This window comes from Oratosquilla oratoria, chromosome 10, assembly GCF_046742065.1.
Source record: "Oratosquilla oratoria isolate Oo_2021 chromosome 10, ASM4674206v1, whole genome shotgun sequence".
Lineage (NCBI taxonomy): Eukaryota > Metazoa > Arthropoda > Malacostraca > Stomatopoda > Squillidae > Oratosquilla > Oratosquilla oratoria.
The window spans coordinates 17,560,621-17,583,314 of record NC_134786.1 but is presented as its reverse complement, the minus strand read 5'-3'; the positions used below and the strand labels follow the sequence as shown (position 1 = coordinate 17,583,314).

The 22,694-nt window shown below is 40.4% G+C and overlaps 2 protein-coding genes across 2 annotated transcripts; one reads left to right on the top strand and one right to left on the bottom strand.

Annotated features, from left to right (window-relative positions):
• The first annotated feature begins 17,677 nt into the window (after positions 1 to 17,677).
• Positions 17,678 to 18,397, top strand: LOC143028736 (uncharacterized). Its single transcript, XM_076191106.1, has 2 exons — positions 17,678 to 17,819; positions 17,928 to 18,397. The coding sequence occupies exons 1-2, from the start codon at positions 17,678 to 17,680 to the stop codon at positions 18,395 to 18,397; spliced, it is 612 nt and encodes a 203-aa protein (XP_076047221.1).
• Positions 18,398 to 21,235: 2,838 nt separating this feature from the next.
• LOC143028735 (uncharacterized) lies at positions 21,236 to 21,910 on the bottom strand. The gene has a single exon (XM_076191105.1). The coding sequence runs from the start codon at positions 21,908 to 21,910 to the stop codon at positions 21,236 to 21,238; it is 675 nt and encodes a 224-aa protein (XP_076047220.1).
• Positions 21,911 to 22,694: the final 784 nt, after the last annotated feature.

Here is a 22,694-nt window from a genome sequence, read left to right as displayed (position 1 = left end):
CTTCGCGTTCTTCTTCCTCGCGTTCTTCTTCGCGTTCTTCTTCGCATTCTACTTCGTGTTCTTCTTCGCGTTCTTCTTCGTGCTGGGGATCCCGTGTTAGGGTTCCGAGGCCGAGGCGGAAGGGGAAAACGAGGGATTAGAGCGCGGAAAGCTGCGGCCGTAGGCCGCTGTTTGCGCAGCCAATCCCTCGGCGAAGCCGGGGAGGGCGAAGCCCGCGGCTTGTATTTTATGAATATATATATATATATATATATATATATATGCATATACATTTATATATATACATATATATATATATATATATATATATATATATATATATATATATATATATGCATATATATATATATATATATACATATATATATATATATATATTCGCAAGGAAAAAAACACCGCCCCCCGGGCGCCTTCCATTTCATAATTTCTCTCATATCTCAAAGCTACCATTCCAAGGAGATAATGAGCAAAAGCAAATTAATAACATAGATTTCATGGCCGCATGCATCATCCCGCCCGTAGGACAAAACCCTTAATAAAACGAAATACAAAATAGACAAATGAATAAATTAGTTAATTGATGAATGCATAAAATCTACAAGCTGATTATGATAAAATATGTACCAATCGTTAGGTAAATATAAACACGCACACCCACCCACGTGTATATATGTGTGCGTGTGTGTGTGTGCGTGTGTGTGTGTGTGTGTGTGTGTGTGTGTGTGTGTGTGTGTGTGTACATATATATATATATATATATATATATATATATATATATATATATATATATATATATACACATATACCAAGGCTTTTTTTCCCTTACTAGGGAGGTAGCCAATAAGGAAAAGGCATAAAATCATTCCCACCCATTCCATCCCTGAAAACACTCCACACCCCTCCACCCTCCCTCCCATCTTAGCACCACCTAGATGACGGGTCATCCCTGCACCCTGTCCACTGCCCTGGGTCAGAAGCAGTGTCGCAAGACACAGCACATCCACAGCAAGGCCGCTTCATCAAATCGGCGACCCCCCTCTCCGTCCCCCCATATAAAGGAGAAGACGGGGAGAAACCCCTTCAGGCTGCGTCAAAATTTTGCTCACACACACTACCTCACCCCATCCCCCCGTCCATTCCACCTCATGCATCACAACATCATCCATATACAACCATTCTCCATTCACCCCTGTCTTCTGTCCTCTCCCGTCCTTCCTCAACAGACATTACCCTCTTCCCCAAAGCCCCCTTCACCCCATCCACCCATTTCATCATAGGATGTCCCCTCATGTTCACTCCCTCCACATCTGCCTTCCATACCTCCTTTACTAGTCTTTCTTCACTCATTCTTTCCTTGTGTCCAAACCATCCTAATACTCTTTCATCAACCCTATCTCCCAACTCCCTTTCCACCCCTGTTCTCCTCCTCACCTCCTCATTTCTCACTCTATCTAGCCTAGTAACCCCCATCATACTTCTCAGACACTTCATCTCAAACACATTCAAGCTCCTTCTCTCTTCCTCTCTTATGTTCCATGTTTCTGCTCCATACAGTGGTGTTGGCACAATCACTCATTCATACAGTCTCCTCTTAGCATCCATTCCAAAATGTCCATTCCTCATTACACTTTTTAATCCACCAAGGCATTTACTCGCTTCTCTCAATCTACATTCTACCTCCACCTTTACTCCACCTTTTCCTGCCACATTTGCACCCAAGTATCTAAAACTATCCACTTCCTCCAGTTGCTCTCCCTTAATGCTCACTTCCAGACTACTGCCCCTTTCACCCCTTGTACATCTCATCACCTTACTTTTACCCACATTTATCTTCAGCTTTCTTCTTTCACACACTCTCCCAAACTCTGTCACCAACTTCCTCAATATATATATGTATATATACATACATATATATATATATATATATATATATATATATTTATATATATATATATATATATATATATGCAATAAAAACACTAGGAGCGTGTGTTCACAAATGCGTAAGTAACCACTAGGAAAAGTAAACTAACGAAGCAGAGCGCTTTCGTATAATTACATCTTCAGTGCAGATACAAAGAAGGAATTATAATTCCTTCTTTGTATCTGCACTGAAGATGTAATTATACGAAAGCGCTCTGCTTCGTTAGTTTACTTTTCCTAGTGGTTACTTACGCATATATATATATATATATATATATATATATATATATATATATATATATATATATATACATACACATATATATATATATATTTTTATACATATATATATATATATATATATATATATATATTCTGGCTGAAATCAATTGCACTAGTTGCTTTAACAATCTTCAAGACTGTATTCTTTAATTTGGAGAATACTTTCCTATTAGCAACTGAGAGGGACTGGAAGTAGTCATTCATGACTCAAAAGAATATACGCAGTGTATGCCACCTGGTATATTTTTGCATAGTAATAGTGTTGAACAACTATTGACTCCACCGAAACTATAGTTTTTCGCCTCGTCGTGAGGCGTCTTCAGGGTGAGGACTGCTTTGTTAGGATGCTCTGTTATGTTGAAAGGTCTTCCAAGGAATAATGACCGCTGGTTGGGTGGGCTGGCTTATAAGGCGGTGTAACAGCTCAGCCTGCCTAGCTCAGACGGAATACTGGCCCCTCATTGGACGAGAGGAGCTGCATGAGATTTTGTCCAGGAGCCAAAATGCTCCCGGACAAAATCCCACCCTCTTGGCACCCGGACAAAATCCCACCCTCTTGGCTCCCGGACAAAATCCATTATTAGTTAAATTTTCTTTTACTCTTTTGAGTTCTTGTTGAAGAAGAAGCCAACTGGAACAAATCTTAAAGGTTCTTGTGACATAGGCACGTATCACGTTGATTTTGTATTTAGAGGGACATTCACTCACCATTTAAAAATCTTCCTGAGTTGCTCGGTTTTCTATAAACATTTGTAATGAATGTACCTTTTAAGCCATCTACCCATACGTCTAAAAAGGGTATTTTATCGTCAACACTCCTTTCTACAGTGAAACATAGGCATGAATTTTCTTCCATTTTGTTCCTCTTCTTCCACATCCAGAGCAGTGCAGCATAAACAGTTTACGCTCAACTTCAGACGGAGGTTACTGTTCGAGCAAAAGAACAAAAGAAGCAACAGTGATGGAGCCTAAACGAAGAATTATGCAAAGCTTTGGAACTTTTCCGTAACTGTGATATTCAACAGAAAGAATTATATATATATATATATATATATCTGTATAGATATCTTTATATATTTATATATATATATTTACATATATATATATATATATATAGTATATATATATATATATATATATATAATCTGCTCAATAGGATGCATAATTTTGTGTGTGATAGAGGAAATTTCTATTCATAGAGAAATTATGCTACTTTATGATACTTTAATACCGTTTGGGGTATTGGCTGCATGTTATTGTGGCAAAGTAGCATGCAGTTGATACTTTAGGGTCTATATGGGGCGCCCCTACGGACCAGAGCCACACATCATTTTGTCTGTGATAGAGGAAAACTCTGTTCATAGAGAAATGATGACACTTTTATACTACGACTGTCCCTCTGTTATGTTGTCCCCCAACCCCTTGTTACTGTCCTGTACAATTTCTCTGAATATTCATTTCCCTTTTCGCCTACCTACCCTGTGGTGGGGGCAAAAGAATACTGCCACCAAGTATTTCCACTTGGATCGTAAGAGGCGAGAAAAAAGGGACGGGGATTGGGACCAGGCATCCTTCTCCTTGTAGCCCCACAGGGGACATTCCTAAAAAAAAGTAAAGGCATAAGAGGGTCTAGGAGTTTTCCAACCAGCACCCTAAGGTTTGGGTCTTAATGTGATACAGATGAGAGTAAAGGGGAAGGGATAGGTAGTATGTTTGTGAGAAGAAAGATGGATGTGTTGGCTTTTGAGTGAAACTAAGTTGAGAGGGAAGGGCGAGTGTAAGTTTGGGAGTGTAAGTGAGAGGTTATCAGGAGTGAAGAGAGGGCAAGGGAGGGAAGGGGTGGCTATACTAGTAAGTGAAGAGATAGGTAAACGTGTAGTGGAGTGGAAGGAGGTTTCCTCAAGGATAATGTGGATGAAGGTGAAACTGGGAAAGGAGATGTAGGTTTTTGTAAGTGCATATGAGCCTGATAGTGAGAAGAGTATAGAAGAAAGAGAGGCTTTTTTGGATAGATTTAAATGAGTGCATAGAGGGATTAGGAAGAAATATCAATGTAGCAGTATTGGGAGACCTTAATGCTAGGGTAGGAAATGAACCAATTGACGGAGTGGTTGGGAAATGTGGAGTTCCAGGAAAGAATCGTAGTGGAGAGTTGATGGTGGAGATGTGTCTAGAAAGAGAGTTGATGATAGCAAATACAGTGTTTCGGAAGAAAGTCAAGCATAAGTACACATGGGAGAGGGTGGTAGATGGAAGGGTGATAGAGCGTTAATGGACTATGTAGTGGTAGATAGGAGTATAATAGGAAGAGTTAAGGATGTACATGTGCTAAGGGGAGAGGATGGGGGAATATCAGATAATTTTTTGGTGGAAGGTAAGTTGAGAGTGGAGGATAGATGGAGAAAGAGGAAAAGGACAAAAGGTAGGGAGGTGCTTAGAGTGAACTCTTAAAATGAAAAAGAAAAGGAGAAGGAGTACAGGAAGAAGTTGAGAGAGGAGTGGGAGAGAGTGAAGGATAGAGTTGAGCTAGGTGTGGAGGAGGAATGGGGATGGTTCAAGAAGTGAGTCACAAAGTGTGCAAAGATGGTGTGTGGAACAAGAAGGACAGGAGGAAATAGAAGGAATGGTAGTGAATGGTGGGATGAGGAAACAAAGAAGGTTGTAGAAGAGAAGAAGCGAGCTTTCACAGATTGGTTACAAAATAGGACGAGGGAGTCGTATGAGAGATACAAAGAAAAGAAAAGAGAAGTAAAGCACAAGGTAAAGGAGGCAAAGAGGAGAGCAGATATGAAATGGGGTAAGAGTATGACAGAAAATTTTGAAAGTAATAAAAAGATGTTTTGGAAAGAAATTAAGAGAGGAAGAGGAGGCGAATCAAGTAGAGAAGAAAAGGTAAAAGGTGCAGATGGAGAGATGATAATGGAAGAGAAGGCAGTAAGGGGAAGATGGACAGAGTATTTTAGGGAGTTGCTAAATGTGAAGGAGGATAGGGAGGGAAAGATAGTTGCAGTGGGAAATGCTAAGAAAATGACCGTGATGAGTGAGGAAAATGGAGGAGAAATAAGGAAGGATGAAGTGAAGGCAGTGGTTAAGATGATGAAAGCAGGTAAGGCACCTGGTCTGGATGGATGCCATGCAGAATGTCTAAAAAAAGGAGGTACAGTGATGGTGGACTGCCTGGTGAGGTTATTTAATGTTTGCTGGAGAGAGGGTAGAGTGCCGGAGGACTGGAGGAGTGCCTGTATAGTTCCACTTTACAAGGGAAAAGGGGACAAGTGTGAGTGTAGTAGTTCCAGAGGGATTAGCTTGTTAAGTGTAGTTGGGAAGGCTTATGGGAGGATCTTGATTGAGAGGATTAGGAGAGGAACAGAGGGAGTAATTGGTGAGGAACAGTGTGGATTTAGGACAGGTAGAGGTTGTGTAGATCATACTTTTGTGGTAAGACAGATATGTGAGAAAGCTATAGGAAAGGGGAAGGATGTTTTTTGGGCTTTTATGGATCTAGAAAAGGCTTACGACAGGGTAGACAGGAAGGCACTGTGGGAAGTTTTGCGGATATATGGGATAGGAGGAAAGCTTCTAGGAGCTGTCAAGAGTTTTTACGAGAGTAGTAGAGCTTGTGTCAGGATTAGAAATGGAGAGAGTGAGTGGTTCGAGGTAAAGGTGGGACTTCGTCAAGGATGTGTTATGTCGCCCTGGCTGTTCAACTTGTACATGGATGGGGTGGTGCGAGAGGTAAATGCAAGGGTGGTGGGTCAGGGATTGGAGATGGTTAAAGAAAATGGAGAAAAGTGGGAGGTGAGCCAGCTGTTGTTTGCGGACGACACTGCGCTTGTGGCAGGATTGGAGGAGGGACTGAGGAAGTTGGTGACAGAGATTGGGAGAGTGTGTGATAGAAGAAAGCTCAAGATAAATGTGATGAGATGTACAAGGGGTGAAAGTGGAAGTAGACTGGAAGTGAGCATTAAGGGAGAGCGACTGGAGGAAGTGAATAGTTTTAGATACTTAGGTGCAAATGTGGCAGGAAAAGGTGGAGTGAAGGTGGAGGTAGAATGTAGATTGAGAGAAGCGAGTAAATGCCTTGGTGGATTAAAAAGTGTAATGAGGAATAGACATTTGGGAATGGATGCTAAGAGGAGACTGTATGAAGGAGTGATTGTGCCAACACCACTGTATGGGGCAGAGACGTGGAACATAAGAGAGAAAGAGAGAAGGAGTTTGAATGTGTTTGAGATGAGGTGTCTGAGAAGTATGATGGGGGTTACTAGGCTGGATAGAGTGAGAAATGAGGAGGTGAGGAGAAGAACGGGGGTGGAAAGGGAGTTGGGAGATAGGGTTGATGAAAGAGTATTAGGATGGTTTGGACACATGGAAAGAATGAGTGAAGAAAGACTAGTAAAAGAGGTATGGAAGGTAGATGTGGAGGGAGTGAACATGAGGGGACGTCCTAGGATGAAATGGGTGGATGGGGTGAAGGGGGCTTTGAGGAAGAGGGGAATGTCTGTTGAGGAGGCACGGGAGAGGACAGAAGACAGGGGTGAATGGAGAATGGTTGTATATGGATGATGTTGTGATGCATGAGGTAGAATGGGTGGGGGTATTGGGGGAATAGGTAGTATGTGTGAGCAAAATTTAACGCAGCCTGAAGGGATTTCTCCCCGTCCTCTCCTTTTATGCATGGGGGGACGGAGAGGGGGGTCGCCGATTTGATGAAGCGGCCTTGCTGTGGATGTGCTGTGCCTTGCGACACTGACTCTGACCCAGGGCAGTGGACAGGGTGCAGGGATGACCCGTCATCCAGGAGGTGCTAAGATGGGAGGTAGGGTGGAGGGGAGTGGAGTGTATTTAAGGATGGAATGGGTGGGAATAATTTGATGCCTTTTTCTTTTTGGCTACCCCCCTTGTAAGGGGGAAAAAGCCTTGGTATATGTATGTATGACTTTCCCTCCATCATGCTGTCCCCCACTCTTAATACTGTCCTGTACCACTTCTCTGAATATTCATTTCCTTTTTCGCCGAACCCTGTGGTAGGGGAGAAAGAATACTGCCACCAAGTGTTCCCATTTGAGTCGTAAAAGGCGACAAAAACGGGACGGGAATAGGACTAACTATCCTACTCTCTGTAGCCCCAAAGGGGATATTCCTTAAATAAGCAAAGGCATAAGAAGGTCTGGGAGGAGTTTTCCAACCAGAACCTTAAGGTTTGGGTCTTTTATGTGCGTGGATGTGGTACAGATGAGAGTATAAGGGAAGAGATAGGCAGTATGTTTGTGAGAAGAAAGATTGGTGTGTTGGCATTGAGTAGAACTTTGTTGAAAGGGAGGGGCGAATTTGAGTTTGGGAGTGTGGCTGGGAGGGTGTTAGGAGTGAAGAGAGAACGAGGGAGAGAAGGGGTGGCTATACTAGTAAGTGAAGAGATATGTAAACGTATTGTGGAGTGAAAGGATGTTTCTTCAAGGTTAGTGTGGATGAAGGTGAAGCTGGGAAGGGAGATGTGTGTTTTTGTAAGTGCATATGGGCCTGGTAGTGAGGAGAGTGTAGAGGACAGGGAGGCTTTTGGATATATTTAAATGAGTGCATAAAGGGTTTAGAGAGAAATGTCAATGTAGTGGTATTGGGGGAATATCAGTTTTTTTTTTTTTTTTTTAAGGTAAGTTCAGAGTGGAGGATAGAGGGAGAAAGTGGGAAAGGTGCTTAGAGTAAACTGTTAAATGAGAAAGAAAAGGAGAAGGAGTACAAAAAGAAGCTGAGAGAAGAGTGGGAAGGAGTGAAGGATAGAGTAGAAATAGGAATGGAGAGGGAATGGAGATGTTTCAAGGAGGGAGTCACAAGGTATGCAAAGATTGGCGTGTGGGACAAGGAGGGCGGGAGGAAATAGAAGGAAGGGTAGTGAGTGGTGGGATGATAAAGAAAAGAAGGTTGTAGAGGAGAAGAAACGAGCATTCGCAGATTTGGTTACAAAATAGGACGAGGGAATCATATGAGAGGTACAAAGAAAAGAGAAGAAAAGTAAAGCATAAGATAAAGGAGGCAAAGAGGAGAGCAGATGTGAAATTGGGTAAGAGTATGGCATAGATTTTTTTAAAGTAATAAAGATATGTTTTGGAAGAAAATTAAGACAGGAAGGGGAGGCGAATCATGTAGAGAAGAAAAGGTAAAATGCGCAGATGTAGAGATGATAATAGAAGAAACAGCAGAAAAAGGGAGATGGGCAGAGTATTTTAGGGAGTTGCTAAATATAAAAGAGGATAGGAAGGGAAAGGTAGTTGCTGCCGGAAGTTATAAGAAAATGACAGTGATGAATGAGGAAAATGGGGGATAAAATAAGAAAAGATGAGATGAAAGCAGTTATTAAAATAATGAGAGCAGATAAGGCACCTGAGTTAGATGGGTGTCATGTGGAGTGTCAAAAAAAGTGAGGTACAGTGATGGTGGACTGGCTGGTGAGGTTATTTAATGTTTGTCTAAAAGAGGGTAGAGTATTGGGGAAAGGAAAAAAAGTGTGAGTGTAGTAGCTTCAGAGGGATCAGTTTGTTGACTGCAGTTGTAAAGGCTTATGGGAGAGTTTTGATTGAGAGGATTAGGAGAGGAACAGAGGGAGTAATTGATGAGGAACAGTGTGGGTTTAGGACATTTAGGGGTTGCGTGGATCATATTTTTGTGGTAAGACAGGTATGTGAGAAAGCTTTAGGAAAAGGTAAGTTTTTTTTTTTTTTTTTACGGATTTGGAAAAGGCTTGTAACAGGGTAGACTGGAGGGCACTGTGGAAGATATTGCAGATATATGGGATAAGAGGAAAGCTGTTTAGAGAAAGTAAAGAGTTTTTACTAGAGTAGTAGAGTTTGTGTTAGAATCAGAAATGGAGAGCGTGAGTGGTTTGAGGTAAAGGTGGGACTTCGCCAAGGATTTGTCTCATCGCCTTGGCTGTTCAATTCATACATGGATGGGGTTGTGCGAGAGGTAAATGCAAGGGTAATGAACCGGGGAATGGAGATGATTGAAGAAAATGGAGAAAATGGGAGACAAACCAGTTGTTGTTTGCTGACGACACTGCGCATGTAGCAGGATCAGAGGAGGGATTAGGAAAGCTAGTGTCGGAGTTTGAGAAGGTATGCGAAAGAAGGAATTCGAAGATAGATGTGGGTAAAAGTCAGGTGATGAGATATACAAGGGGAGAATGTGGCAGTAGATTGGAAGTGGGTATTAAGGGAGAGAGACTGGAGGAAGTGGATATTTTTGAATACTTGTGTGCGAATGTGGCGGGAAAGGGAAGAGTAGAGGTGGATGTAGAATATAGATTGAGAGAAGCAAGTAAATGCCTAGGTCGATTAAAAAATGTAATGAGAAATAGACATCTGGGAATGGATGTTAAAAGGAGATTGTATGAAGGAGTGATTGTGCCGACAGCACTGTATGGGCCAGAAACATGGAACATAAGAGAGGAAGAGAGGAAGAATTTGGATGTATTTGAGATGAAATGCCTGAGAAGTATGATAGGCGTTACTAAGCTGGATGGGGTGAGAAACGAGGAAGTGAGGAGGAGAGCGGGGGTGGAGTGGGAGTTGTGAGATAGGATTGATGAAAATGTACTGGGATGGTTTGGAAACATGTAAAGAATGAATGAAGAAAGATTAGTAAAAGAGGTGCGGAAATCAGAGGTAGAGGGAGTGAACATGAGGGGGCGACCGAGGATGAGATGGATGGATGGGGTATAAGGGGCATTGGGAGAGAGGTTAATGTTGTTGAGGATGGACAGGAGAAGACCGAAGATAGGGGAATTTGGAGAATGGTTGTGTATGGGAGATGCTGTGATGCATGGGAGTGGGTGGGGGATGGGGGGTGAGGGAGTATTTATGAATTTTATTTTGACGTAGGCCGAAGGGGTTTCTCTCCGTCTTCTCTTTTTCTGTATGAGGGGACAGAGGCGGGGGTCGCCGATTAAATGAAGCAGCCTTGCTGTGGATGTGCTGTGTCTTGCTGCATTGCTTTTGACCCAGGGTAGTGGGCAAGATGCAAGGATGACCTGTCATTCAGGAGGAGCCAAGAAAAGAGAGAGAGAGAGGGGTGGCGAATAGGAGTGGAGTATGTGGAGATGAAATGGGTAGGAGTGGATTTACGCCTTTGACTTTGGCTACCTCCCTTGTAAGGGGGGAAAAGCCCTTGGTATATGTATGTATTATTATTGTTATTATTATTATTATTATTGTCATAATTATTATTATTATTATTGTCATGATTATTATTATTATTGTCATAAATATTATTATTATTGTCATAATCATTATTATTATTATTGTCATAATTATTATTATCATTATTGTCATAATTATTATTATTATCATTATTGTCATAATAATAATTATCATTATTATTATTATTATTATCATTATTATTATTATTATTATTATTATTATTATTATTATTATTATTATTATTATTATTATTATCATTATTACTATTATTATTATTATTATTATTATCATAATTATTAGTATTGTCACTATTATTATTATCATCATTATTATTACTTATTACTCTTTATTAATATTATTATTATTATTATTATTATTATTATTATTATTATTATTATTATTATTATTATTATTGTTATTATTGTTATTATTATTATTATATCATCATCATCATCATCATCATCATCATCATCATCATCATCATCATCATCATCATCATCATCATCATCATCATCATCATCATCATCATCATCATCATTATCATTACTATTATTGTCATAATCCCTATCATTAACAAAAATTCCACAATATCACTCATGCTCATAAATACCAGATGGTTGCGACGATCGTTTCTCCTCGCTAGCCACCTCGCCTCATTTGTGCTACAGGGGGGCGCGGGACGGGGGCGGTAGGAGGATTTCCCATTATTTCTATAAATTGCTTCGCTTGGCGCCCCTCCTCCTCCTCCTCCTCCCCCGTGACTCATCCACCAGAGTGCCAGAGTCTCTCAGGTGTCACTTTAAGGAAGTTGAAGTCGTCATTGTTGCGCCAGCACTTTGGTGAGAATTCGATTCAGAAACAAAATTTGGTGATGTGTAACAATTTGAATGAATTAATCTTGTTATAAACAAAACTATAGATTCATATGTATGGGAATAAAACAAATATAAATTTAAATATTAACGTATATGGAGGTAAAACAAAATAAGATTAAATATCCATATGTGTAGAAATAAAACAAAACAGTCGTCATTAACCGTGCCAGCACGTTGGTAAGAGTTCGATTCAGAAAGAAAATTAGATTAGGTCGGTACAAGAGGAATGGCGCGCATCCAATGAAAATAAAGTCAAGTCAAAAGCCATAGCAAACGAAATGATCACCATGTCTTGGATGTTAGTATGAGGAAAAAAAAAATGGATTAGAAAATATTCAAATGAATAGGAACGTACAAAGACGCGGAAGCTATATGAGGAAGCTAAAGTAAAAAATAAAATAAGGAGGGAAAAAGATTATTTATCTATTTATCTATTTATTATCTATTTTATTTATCTATCTTTTTAGAGAGAGAGAATTATCAAATTTGAGAGAGAGAGAGAATTATCGATTAAAATGCGATCAAATGGTTAAAAAAATAGGGGGGGAAAGGCAGTATTGCACAGGAAACACTGCAATGAAATTTAAAGTAGCCTTTGCTAATGTAGATTATCTACTATTGGCCAGGTTGGAGATAAATGACTACTTGAGGAAAAACAAGCCTTATATTTTATGCTTAGTGGAGACCAAACTCCCAAAAATGACATAAAGATGGAAGAAGCAAATCTAACAGAAAGCAAGGCTCAAGTAATCCACCTGAAAATTAGAACTAAAGGGCAGACTAGAAGAGACTTCATAGTGACATATGCTCTCCCAGACAAGAAATTGGAATAAAGTTGAATATGAAGAAATGTTATTGGAAACAACTCTTCTCCTAAAGAAAACTATTGAATAAAGTAACAATATAGTCCTTATTAGTGATTTCAATTGCAATGAGGTCAACTGTGAGGGATGAAAAACAAGAGGCAAGGCAGATTCCTGGGGAAATACCATGTTAAATATAGCAATGAAGAACACAATGACCCAGTGGGTAAGAGGAGATGGCATTCCCACAAGATTCGATCTACTACTAACCAAAGAGCCAGACATCATCAACTTGAATTATCTTTGCACCACAATGGCTCGGTGGGTAAAAGAAAAGACTCGGGTAAGAAGAGATGACATTCCCACAATATCAGATCTGCTAACCAAAGAACCAAACGTTACCAAGTCCTTGAACTATCTTTGCCCCATAGGCAAGAGTGTAAATTTGAAATCAGTTGACGGAAGTATGTAGTAAGTCGGTAAACACTGGATTCGTAACTACTTCTTGAGAGCAGGAAAACGTTGCTCCTATTTTTAAAAAAGGGTGATAAATTTTCTGTGAACAACTACAGACCAATCAGTTTCACGTCGATTACAGGTAAAATAATTAATTGTAAGTAGAATCAGGGCTCACATCGAGAGGCACAAATTGCTTCGAGACTCGCAAAATGGGTTCAGCAAGGGATGGACATGTGTAACTAATTTTTAATTCATTTACACTAATGTGCTGTGTCTTGCGACACTGCCTCTGACCTAGGGCAGTGGACAAGATGCAGGGATGACCCGTCATCCAGGAGGTGCCAAGATAAGAGGGAGGGTAGAGGGGAGTGGAGTATGTAGGGGATGGAATGAGTGAGAGTGGTTTCTTTGTCTTTGTCTTTTGGCTACCTCCCGTGTAAGGGGTAAAAGAGCATTTGGTATATATATGTATATATGTCTACAAGGCGGTAGATAGCAATGATAGATACGGTGTTATTTACCTTGATTTTAGCAAAGCGTTCGACAAGGTGCCCCACCAAAGACTACAAAATAAAGTCAGAGTTCGTGGCATTGGAAGAAAAGTGTTTGAATGAATTAGAGCAGGGATTCTTAATTTTTCTTCCATCATTAACCCCTTCGACTTGATGTATTTCTCCATTTAATCCCGTACTCCCGTGAGAGTGTGCAGCAGAATTGAACAAGACTTCTTAAGGTTTTCACACTTGGTTATTTTTCCCTCAAACCTCAGATTAACTGGCGGTACCACCCATCTCCAACACCTTTTCCGCCGTCAAATCACAAGGATTACAGAGGCGGAACATGCCGACAGGAGACCTTTTGGTCCATAACTAGGTCGGATGCGAAAAATATATATAATAATGATAAATAAATAAATAAATAAATAAGAACTATAATATAGATAGTAATAAATAGAATAAATAAATAAATGCATAGGTATAGTTAAATAATAAACAAACAGGTAAATAGTGAATAATGATAAATTGGCAGATAGATAATAATATAAATGTAAATCAAGCAAATAATAACAACAGACAACTAATAACAAACAAATAAAAAAAATAATATAGAATGAATGGCAGGCATTACAGCATCTTGCTTAGGTGCCAAACGAATCTTAAAGCTTCGAACTGAACTATGGCAAACTATATTGTTTTCTCGTACATAGAATGTCATTTGATATGCTGGAGGAAGATTATTTACCTTCAGCATATCAGAATCCTTCACGAAAGCTGCGGGCTGCAAACCTGCTCCAACAGGTCGGAGGAAAAATAGCTCAGTGTGATAATGTCTGGCATGCAAAGGGAGCCTTGGAATGGAAAAGAATCAGCTGGCAACAACCATAAAGAATTATAGAAAGTCGATCACTTTGCCAAATGGAGGGTTGTGGGGTGATGTTCCTGTCAATGTTGATTTGATATCTTTGCGCCGCAACATCGTGGTCATATGGTGCTCTTTATTATAGCAGATAACACGAGATAAGAGAGCAAAGTGTGGAGGCACGCCTTTGGAATGCTCAATGTCGACTACGATGACCGTTAATTAACGGACTAAACGTTTTTTTTTTTTTTTCAAAACAAATGTGGATAAATCTTTCCAATAAACGCCGTCGATGATGGCTATCTGTGATTTTTACCTTTTTTCTTTCTTTTCTTCTTTATTTCTTTTCCATATGGTCAATACAGTCAATTCAGCGATTGTCCAGACATTGTCCTCTTGAGAAGAAGTATGTCATTATATCTGTTGTTTGGTGTCATTATGACAAATTGATTGACAAGCTCTGCCACGGGGACTAGAACCTTTGCATTAGCAACTGCTATCGTCTTTGCTTTATAGTAAGCAGTCGCTAATGCAAAGGTTCGACTCCTAGCGGCGGAGCTTGTTATATCTGTTGCTGTTGACCCGTAAACACATCTATGAAACAGAAAACATCACATTATAACAGAGTACTGCTGAAGAAATATGTCAAATTTTAGTTAACAACATAATACACATTTGCACAATTGTTATGGGTGGGAATAGGTACAGGCCTCTAACTTGGCTACCAAATGGTCTCCTGTTGGCATTCTCCTCCTTCGTAATCCTTTATCTATTTTGTAAATTAAATACTAAAACTGAATATAATGAAAATTAAATAACAGGACTATGACAATGTTTTGGGAAATGTTTGATAAATATAGGAATATCGTGAGAACCAATGTTTACAAGCAATGTTCAGTCCCAGCTATGATCTACTGATGTGAGATTTGAAATTGACAGGAGCGATAGAGACAGGATCGCAGAGAGAGAGAGAGAGAGAGAGAGAGAGAGAGAGAGAGAGAGAGAGAGAGAGAGAGAGAGAGAGAGAGAGAGAGAGAGAGAGAGAGAGAGAGAGAGGGAAAGGTGGAATTAGGGAGAGGAAATAGCTAGAAAATGTGCGTTAATGACTGGATACTACGAGATGGGAAGCGTGAGAATAATCAAAGAGAAGGTGCAGAGACGAAAGAAAGAAATCTGCAGGAGTGGCATGACAGAGAATGTGTTCATTGTGCAATTCGGGGGAAAATATGGAGGGAGGCCTCCGTTTAGTAGTGGATTCTGAGCAACTCGTAAATGTATTGCAAAAAGTTGAGAAAAGCACTTGTTCAGCAGTGGACTCAGAATGGTTGATAGATTGAAAAATGAAGACTTTTACACTCTTCTTAACAATAACAAACAACACTGGCTCCCAGCATAGCAACAGAACATACACATAGTTGTAGTTTGCCATGATAATGAAGGTTGTAAATAAACAGATAAATGGATAGATAAGCCACAAATAAACAAATATATGAACAAATGAATAGATGAATAAATAAATTAATGATGATGATATGGTTTAACATCACAAACTCCCCTCTATCGGGAGGCCAGGACGGTGTCCCTTTCATAGGACTTTGTAGCATGGACTTTAATAAACCATGCCCTTGGTCCAACTTCGCCGGTGGCAGGGTTCGAACCACCATCCCCTCGACCTTCGCCGCAAATAAATAGATATGTAAATATAAAGAAAAATACATAAGTAAATAAAACAAATGATAAATAATTCAATAAAGATATAGATCAATAACCAAATAATTGAACAGATTAATAAAAACAAACAAACAAACAGATAGATATAATAAGCAATACACTGCATCGTTACCCTACCCAGATCGCCCACATGGTCATGCCCGCTTCTCGAGGTTTGGGCGTATCTTCCCGCGAATCTGACAAGACTACCGTTATTTATGGATGTGTGTATGCTGCACTTATTTATCTATTATTTGCTTGATTATTCGTATGTTCGTCTATCTGTTGATCTATTTGTTTAATAATATATCAATCTATTCATTCAATCCATTAATGCGTTTAATTATTTATCTATCTATCTATCTCCGACAAAAACGGGACGAGGATAGGGCTAGGCATCTTATTCTCTGTAACCTCAAAGGGGACATTCCAAAAAAAAAAAAAAAAAAAAAAAAAAAAAAAAAAAAAAATAAAAAAAAAAAAAAAAAAAAAAAAAAAAAAAAAAGACATTTCTTAGATAAAAAAAGGACATAAACAAAAAAAAAACAGAAGAGGGTGTGAGGGGCGTTTTCCAACCAGAACTCTAAGGTTTTGGGGTGCTACTATAGCGTGAGGTCTACCTCCCGTTAGCACTATAGCGTGAGGTCTACCATTTCCACACATTTATTTTAGTGATAAACACATATTTTGTACATATCCTAGGAATGACTTAGATAGTTGGATTTCTAATTGCATTCATATTAAAGGAAAAAATGTAAAAATAAACGTGTTATCATATACTCGTATTTCCATACATTTATTCTAGTGATATACACTTCGCATATCATCTAAGAATGACACAAATAGGTTAGGTTAGGTCAGGTCATGTCACGTGGACAGGTCACATTTTTTTAATGTATTTGGGCAGGTCACATGTTTAATGGACAGGTGGGGGGGAGCGTCCCGGAGGAACGCTGGTCACGTGGTAGACCTCAGGCTGCATCTGTGTAGGCGACATATGGCGGTAGACTTCACGCAATAGTAGCGCCGGTTTGGGTCTTTTAATGTGCGTGGATGTGATGCAGATGAGAGTAAAAGGGAAGAGATAGGCAGTATGTTTGTGAAAAGAAAGATGGATGTGTTGGCATTAAGTGAATCTGAGTTGAAAGGGAGGGACGAGTTTGAGTTTCGAAGTCTAGTTAGGAGGGTGTCATATCTTTTTTTCCTATTTCATTGTCTAAAAATTCAGGGCAGCAAACTCTAAATGTTCTTAAAAATACTGAAGAAAAAATTATATTTTGGTCTTAAGATGGTGATAGGAGTAAAAATGAATATGTAAAAGAACATTAGTTGATTTCCTATAAACATCCAACTTAAAATTCTTACCAGATCATAACATCTAAAAAGGGCAAACTATTATCCTGTTCAGTCTTCATAGTAAACTTAATAGACAGTACCAAACTATCTAGTTTTAACATAAAATTGTCTAAATTTTTGTTATTAGGCCACATGCACAATATATCATCTACATATCTATGCCAAATGACATTCTTTGGAAGAATATTTGGTAAAATATTTCTTTCAAAAAATTCCATTTACAAATTACTCAAGACTGGAGACATTCCCATTCCAAATCTCTGCATATAGAATTCACCATTAAATTCAATTTTTCTTATCCAAAACACATAGTTTAATAAGACTGATTATTGTGTGGGCAGGGAGAGGATTTGGAGAGCCGACTTCAGGGACTCAAGAAGGACAAGTCACTGGGGCTGGACAATATATCACCTGTAGTCCTCAGGGTATGCTCAGATATACTACGGAAACCACTCCTTGACATATTCCAGTCCTCCATAGACTCTGGAGGGGTCCCCAGTGTTTGGAGAATTGCTAACATCTCTCCCATACATAAGAAGGTGCAGCAGAGTTGACCCACTCAATTATCGTCCTGTATCACTGACAAGTATTGTGGTAAAGCTGTTGGAGAGTATAAATCGAGAAGTAATGAGAAGTAATTGTTAAACACCTGTCCGATAACAACTTGATTACGGATGCACATCATGGGTTCAGGATAAAGAGGAGCTGTGTCACCAACATGCTGTGCTACTTGGACGACCTTATTAATACTGTCGGCAGTGGGCAGAGTGTTGACGTTAATTATTTAGATTGTGAGAAAGCGTTCGATAGAATCCCACGTGGAAGATTATTGGTCAAATTACAGGCAACAGGAATTGAAGGTAAATTGCTCCAGTGGATTAAGGGTTTCCTGTCAGGGAGAATGCATTGAGTATCAATCCGAGGCACAGTATCAGGATGGTTACCATTAATGAGTGGTGTCCCCCAAGGTAGTGTGTTGGGACCTTGTCTCTTCCTGGTGTATATCAATGACCTGGTCAACAATCTGGAGTCCTCAATAAGCCTATTTGTGGATGGTGCGAAAATTTACATCATTTCATCGGAAGAGGATGTCGAGGCACTGCAGAGGGATATGGAGCGCCTGGATACATGGAGTGACAAATGGCTGCTAATATTTGATACAGACAAATGCAAATCGATGCATATTGGCCACAGGAATCATCAGGTGAGCTACCGATTCAGGGGGTCAATACTAAATAGATCAACACAAGAGAAGGACCTAGGAATAGTGATCTCGAGTGACCTCAAGTCGTCTGCTCATGTAGCAATGGTTACTGCCAAGGCAAACAGTTGCCTTGGCATAATAAAGAGGAACTTTGCCATCCTCAATAGAGAAATCCTGGTGCCATTCTATCTTTCTCTGGTCAGGCCAATCCTCGATTATGGGGTCCAAGCATGATGTCCACATTTGGTGAAAGATATTCAGACCCTAGAGAAAGTGCAGAGGAGGGCCACCAAATTGGTACCAGAGCTATCCAACCTGGAATATGAAGATAGGTGCCATCGATTGGGGATCCAAACCCTTCAGGATAGGAGAACGAGGGGGACTTAATACAAGTATATAAGTTGCTCCACGGCATTGACAGCGTCCCCTTCAACAAATTCTTTACCCTTAATACAAGCAACTTAAGGGGTCACTCACTTAAGTTGTCTAAACGCACACACTGGAGAACGAATTTGAAAGGTAACTGGTTTGCCACGAGAGTGGTAAACTTTTGGAATGCACTCCCAGAGAGTGTAGTGACCACGCCCTCATTAGCCTCTTTTAAAACTCGATACGACAGACACGTAAAATTGATCCAATAACTGGCTAACAAGTCCTAGAGGTGGGGATCACGACAAGAAGTTTACTTCTTATTTCCTCACTGTTTCTCGATTAGGTAAGCTCGATTAGGTAAAGTAGGGGGAGAAAAGGATACTGTCACCGATTTTTTCCACTCCCACTCGAGTTGTAAAATGCGGCTAAAACGTGACGGAGTGATGGGACTAGGCATCCTGCTCTCTGTAACCCTATGGCAAAAGAGGGTCTGGGAAGAGTTTTCCAACCAGAACCCTAAGGTTTGGGTCTTTTTGTGTGCCTGTGTGTGGTTTCAGATAAAAGTAAAAGGGAAGAGATAAGCGATAGACCCTATATTTGTGAGAGGGAAGATGGATGTGTTGGCATTAAGTGAAACTAAGTTAAAAGGGAGGGCTGATCTTGGGTTTGGAAGTGTAGTGGGGAGGGTGTCAGGAGTGAAGAGAGGACGAGAGAGGGAAGGGGTGGATCTGCTAGTAAATGAGGAGATAGGTAAGCGTATGGTGGAGTGGAAGGAGGTTTCTTAAAGGTTGATGTGGATGAAGGTAAAACTGGGAGGGGAGATGTAGGTTTTTGTATGCACATATGGGCCTGGTAGTGAAAAGAGTGTAGAGGAAAGTGAGGCTTTTTGGATATATTCAAATAAGTGCATAGAGAGTTTGGGAGAAATGTTAACGTAGTAGTATTGGGAGATCTAAATGCTAGAGTGAAGGATGAATCAATAGACAGAGTGGTAAATATGGAGTGCTAGGTAAAAATCACAGTGGAAAGTTAATGGTGGAGATGTATTTAGAAAGAGAATTGATGATAGTTAACTTAGTATATAAGAAAAAACAAGCATAAGCACACATTAGAGAGGGCGGTGGATGGAAGAGTGGTTGATAAGGCATTAATGGAGTATGTATTGGTATCTAGAAGATTAGGAAGATTTTCGGATGCCCATGTTCTTAGGGGAAAGAGTGTGGGAATAAATAAAAAATGGTGGAAGGGAAGTTGAAAGTGGGGGATAGGTGGAGATAGAGGAAAAGGGTAGAAGGTAGGGAGAAGCTTAGAGCAAAGTGTTTATATGAAAAGGAAAAGGGACAGGAGTACAAGAAGCTGAGAGAAGTGTGGGAGGTGGTGAAGGATAGAGTAGAGCGAGTGGAAGAGAAATGGAGGTGTTTCAAGGAGGAAGTGACAAGGTGTGCAAAGATGGTATGTGGAACAAGGAAGATGAGAGGGAAAGAAGGAAAGTTAGTGGGTGGTGGGATGATAAGAAGAAGAAGGTTACAGAAGAGAAGAAGCGAGCATTCGGGGACTGGTTGCAAAGTATGACGAGAGAAACATATGACTGTAGATTGTTAAAGAAAATGGAGAAAAGTGGGAGGTGAGCCTGTTGTTGTTTGCTGACGACACTGCGCTTGTAGCCGGGTCAGTGGGAGGATTAAGGCAGTGACAGAGTTTGGGGAGGTATGCGATAGGAGAAAATTGAAGGTAAATATGAGTAATAATAAGGTGATGAGATGCACAAGGGGAGAAGATGGCAGCGAGTTGGAAGTAACTTTTAAAGGAGAGAGGTTGGAGGAAGTGGATAGCTTTGAGTGGAAAATAGTTGTGTACAGATGATACTGTGATGCAAGTAAGGGAAGGGGCGGGGGATGGGAATGCTATAGAATGGTTATGTATGAATGATATTTTGACACAGTCCGATGGCATTTCTCTCCATCTTCTCCTTTTCTCCATGAGGGGACAGAGAGTGGGGGTCACCGATTAAATGAAGCGGCCTTACTTTAGATGCACTGTCTTGCTACATTACTATTGACCCAGTGGGCTGGATACAGGGATGATCCGTCATATATGAGGAGCTAAGATGAATGTTTAGTTACTGTGATCAGTAATTGATGACATGTTCGATCCAGGCGCCTCGCTGTTGGACAACGTTCGCCACTCTAACATTGAAATTGTTAACGACTCTCACCAACATATCATTCGGACTTCTCCTGAAACTTCTCTTGATTTTTTCTTACAACCTGTCAATTGTGTTTGGGTTGTCCTCATACACTTCAGGTAACCCCAGAGAAAGTAGTCTGGCGGGCTCAGATCAGGGGAATGGGGCGGCCATGGACTGTCGGTCCTCCTCGAGATTAATCGGTTGCCTGGAAAGTATTGCCCGAGGTATTGAAGTGTAGAAAATCAGTCTATTGAGGACCACAATGGAAATAATCTTACATCCTTTTTTGTGTTATCCTCGGCATTTGTAATTGTTATTTCGAACTATGTGTTCTTTTCTTTATCTGCACTTCATGTATATTGATTCAATGCCAAATAAAATTACTTACTTAGAAGAGTGTGGTCAGAGCAGTGAGGTGGTGCACCATCCTGTTGAAACATAATTGCATTTATGTCAAAGCCCCTTCTCCTCTTTAATGCCGGAATGAAGCGTCTCTAGAGCATTTCGATGTATCAGTCCGCATTCACTGTCACCCGAGGACCATCATCTTCAAAAAAGTATGGACCAAAAATACCATTCTTTCCAAGTGCACACCATACCGTCGTTTTTTCTACACTCAGAGGTTTTTCAACATGTTCATGAGGTTGTTCACTGGCCCAAAACCTGGAGTTTTGCTTATTCACATGCCCACTCAAATGGAAGTGCGCCTCATCGCTGAAGAGAAGAGGGTCGTTCTCAATACGCTCGCTTATCGTCTGGCCAAACTCGTAGCGTTCGGTCTTGTTTTCTTGAGTTTGCGCTTGAAGAATCTGCACCTTGTAGGGAAACAGTTTCAAATCACTGTGGATAATTCGGCGCACAGATCTCCTGGAAATACCCACTTGCTGTGACAGCCGTCTGGTGGACATGCGGGGTGACTGTTCCAAGTGGTCCCTGACGTCTTGAATATGAGCCGGCGGCCTCCTTGCTGTGAGCTTTGGGCCACAATTGCCTTTTTCATTGTTAACCACACTTCCACTGTTTCTAAACTTTTCTACCAAACGTGTGATCGTATGGCGAGGGGGAATTTTCTTCCCAGGATATTCGCGTCGATATTGCCTCTGAACAAGTGTAGGTGACTTTGTTGCAAAATACAGTTCCACAATCTTTGTCCTCTCTTCCACCGAAAACTGCTCGTAGTGGTCCATCTTCGTGTCAGATAAAAATTACAGATCTGTTTTGTAACTCACCTGAAAAAAACAATTATTTCTTTAGAAAATATGTCTACTTTTGTCCCTCTTTTTGTGCCTCACCCTGTACAAGGGGAGAGGATGGCAGCAATTTGGAAGTGAGTATTAAAGGAGAGATGCTGGAGGAAGTAGATAGCTTTAGAAACTTAGGGGCGCATGTGGCAGGAAAGAGAGAAGTAGATGTTGATTGAAGATTAGAAGAAGCAAGTGCCTTGGGGAATTAAAAAGTGTAATGAGAAATAAGCATTTGGGAATGGATACTAAAAGGAGATTGTATGAAGGTGTGATTGTGCCGACAGCACTGCATGGGACAGAAACGTGGAACATAAAAGAGGGAGAGAGGAAAAATTTAAATGTGTTTGAGATAAAATGTCTGAGAAGTATGATAAGGGTTACTAGGCTGAATAGAGTGATAAACGAGGAGGTGAAGAAAGCGGGGGTGGAAAAGGAGTTGGGAGATAGGGTTGGTGAAAAAAATATTGGGATGGTTTGGACACATGTAAAGAATGAGTGAAGGAATATTAGTGAAAGAGGTGTGAAAGGTGGAGGTGGATAGAGTGAACATGAGGGGGCGACCGAAGATGAGATGGATATATGGGGTAAAGGGGGCGTTGGGAAAAAGGGGGATGTCTATTGAGGAAGGAAGAGAGAAGACAGAAGATAGGGGTGAGTGGAGAATCGTTGTATTTGGATGATGCTGTGATGCATGGAAGGGAATGGGTGGGGGATAGGGGGTTAGGGA

Coding starts and splice junctions, on each gene's coding strand:
- LOC143028736 (XM_076191106.1), top strand. CDS start 17,678: ATGCTGTGCTACTTGGACGACCTTATTAATACTGTCGGCAGTGGGCAG. Junction 17,820..17,927: donor ACAGGCAACAGGAATTGAAG/GTAAATTGCTCC, acceptor GTGTCCCCCAAG/GTAGTGTGTTGGGACCTTGT.
- LOC143028735 (XM_076191105.1), bottom strand. CDS start 21,910: ATGGACCACTACGAGCAGTTTTCGGTGGAAGAGAGGACAAAGATTGTG.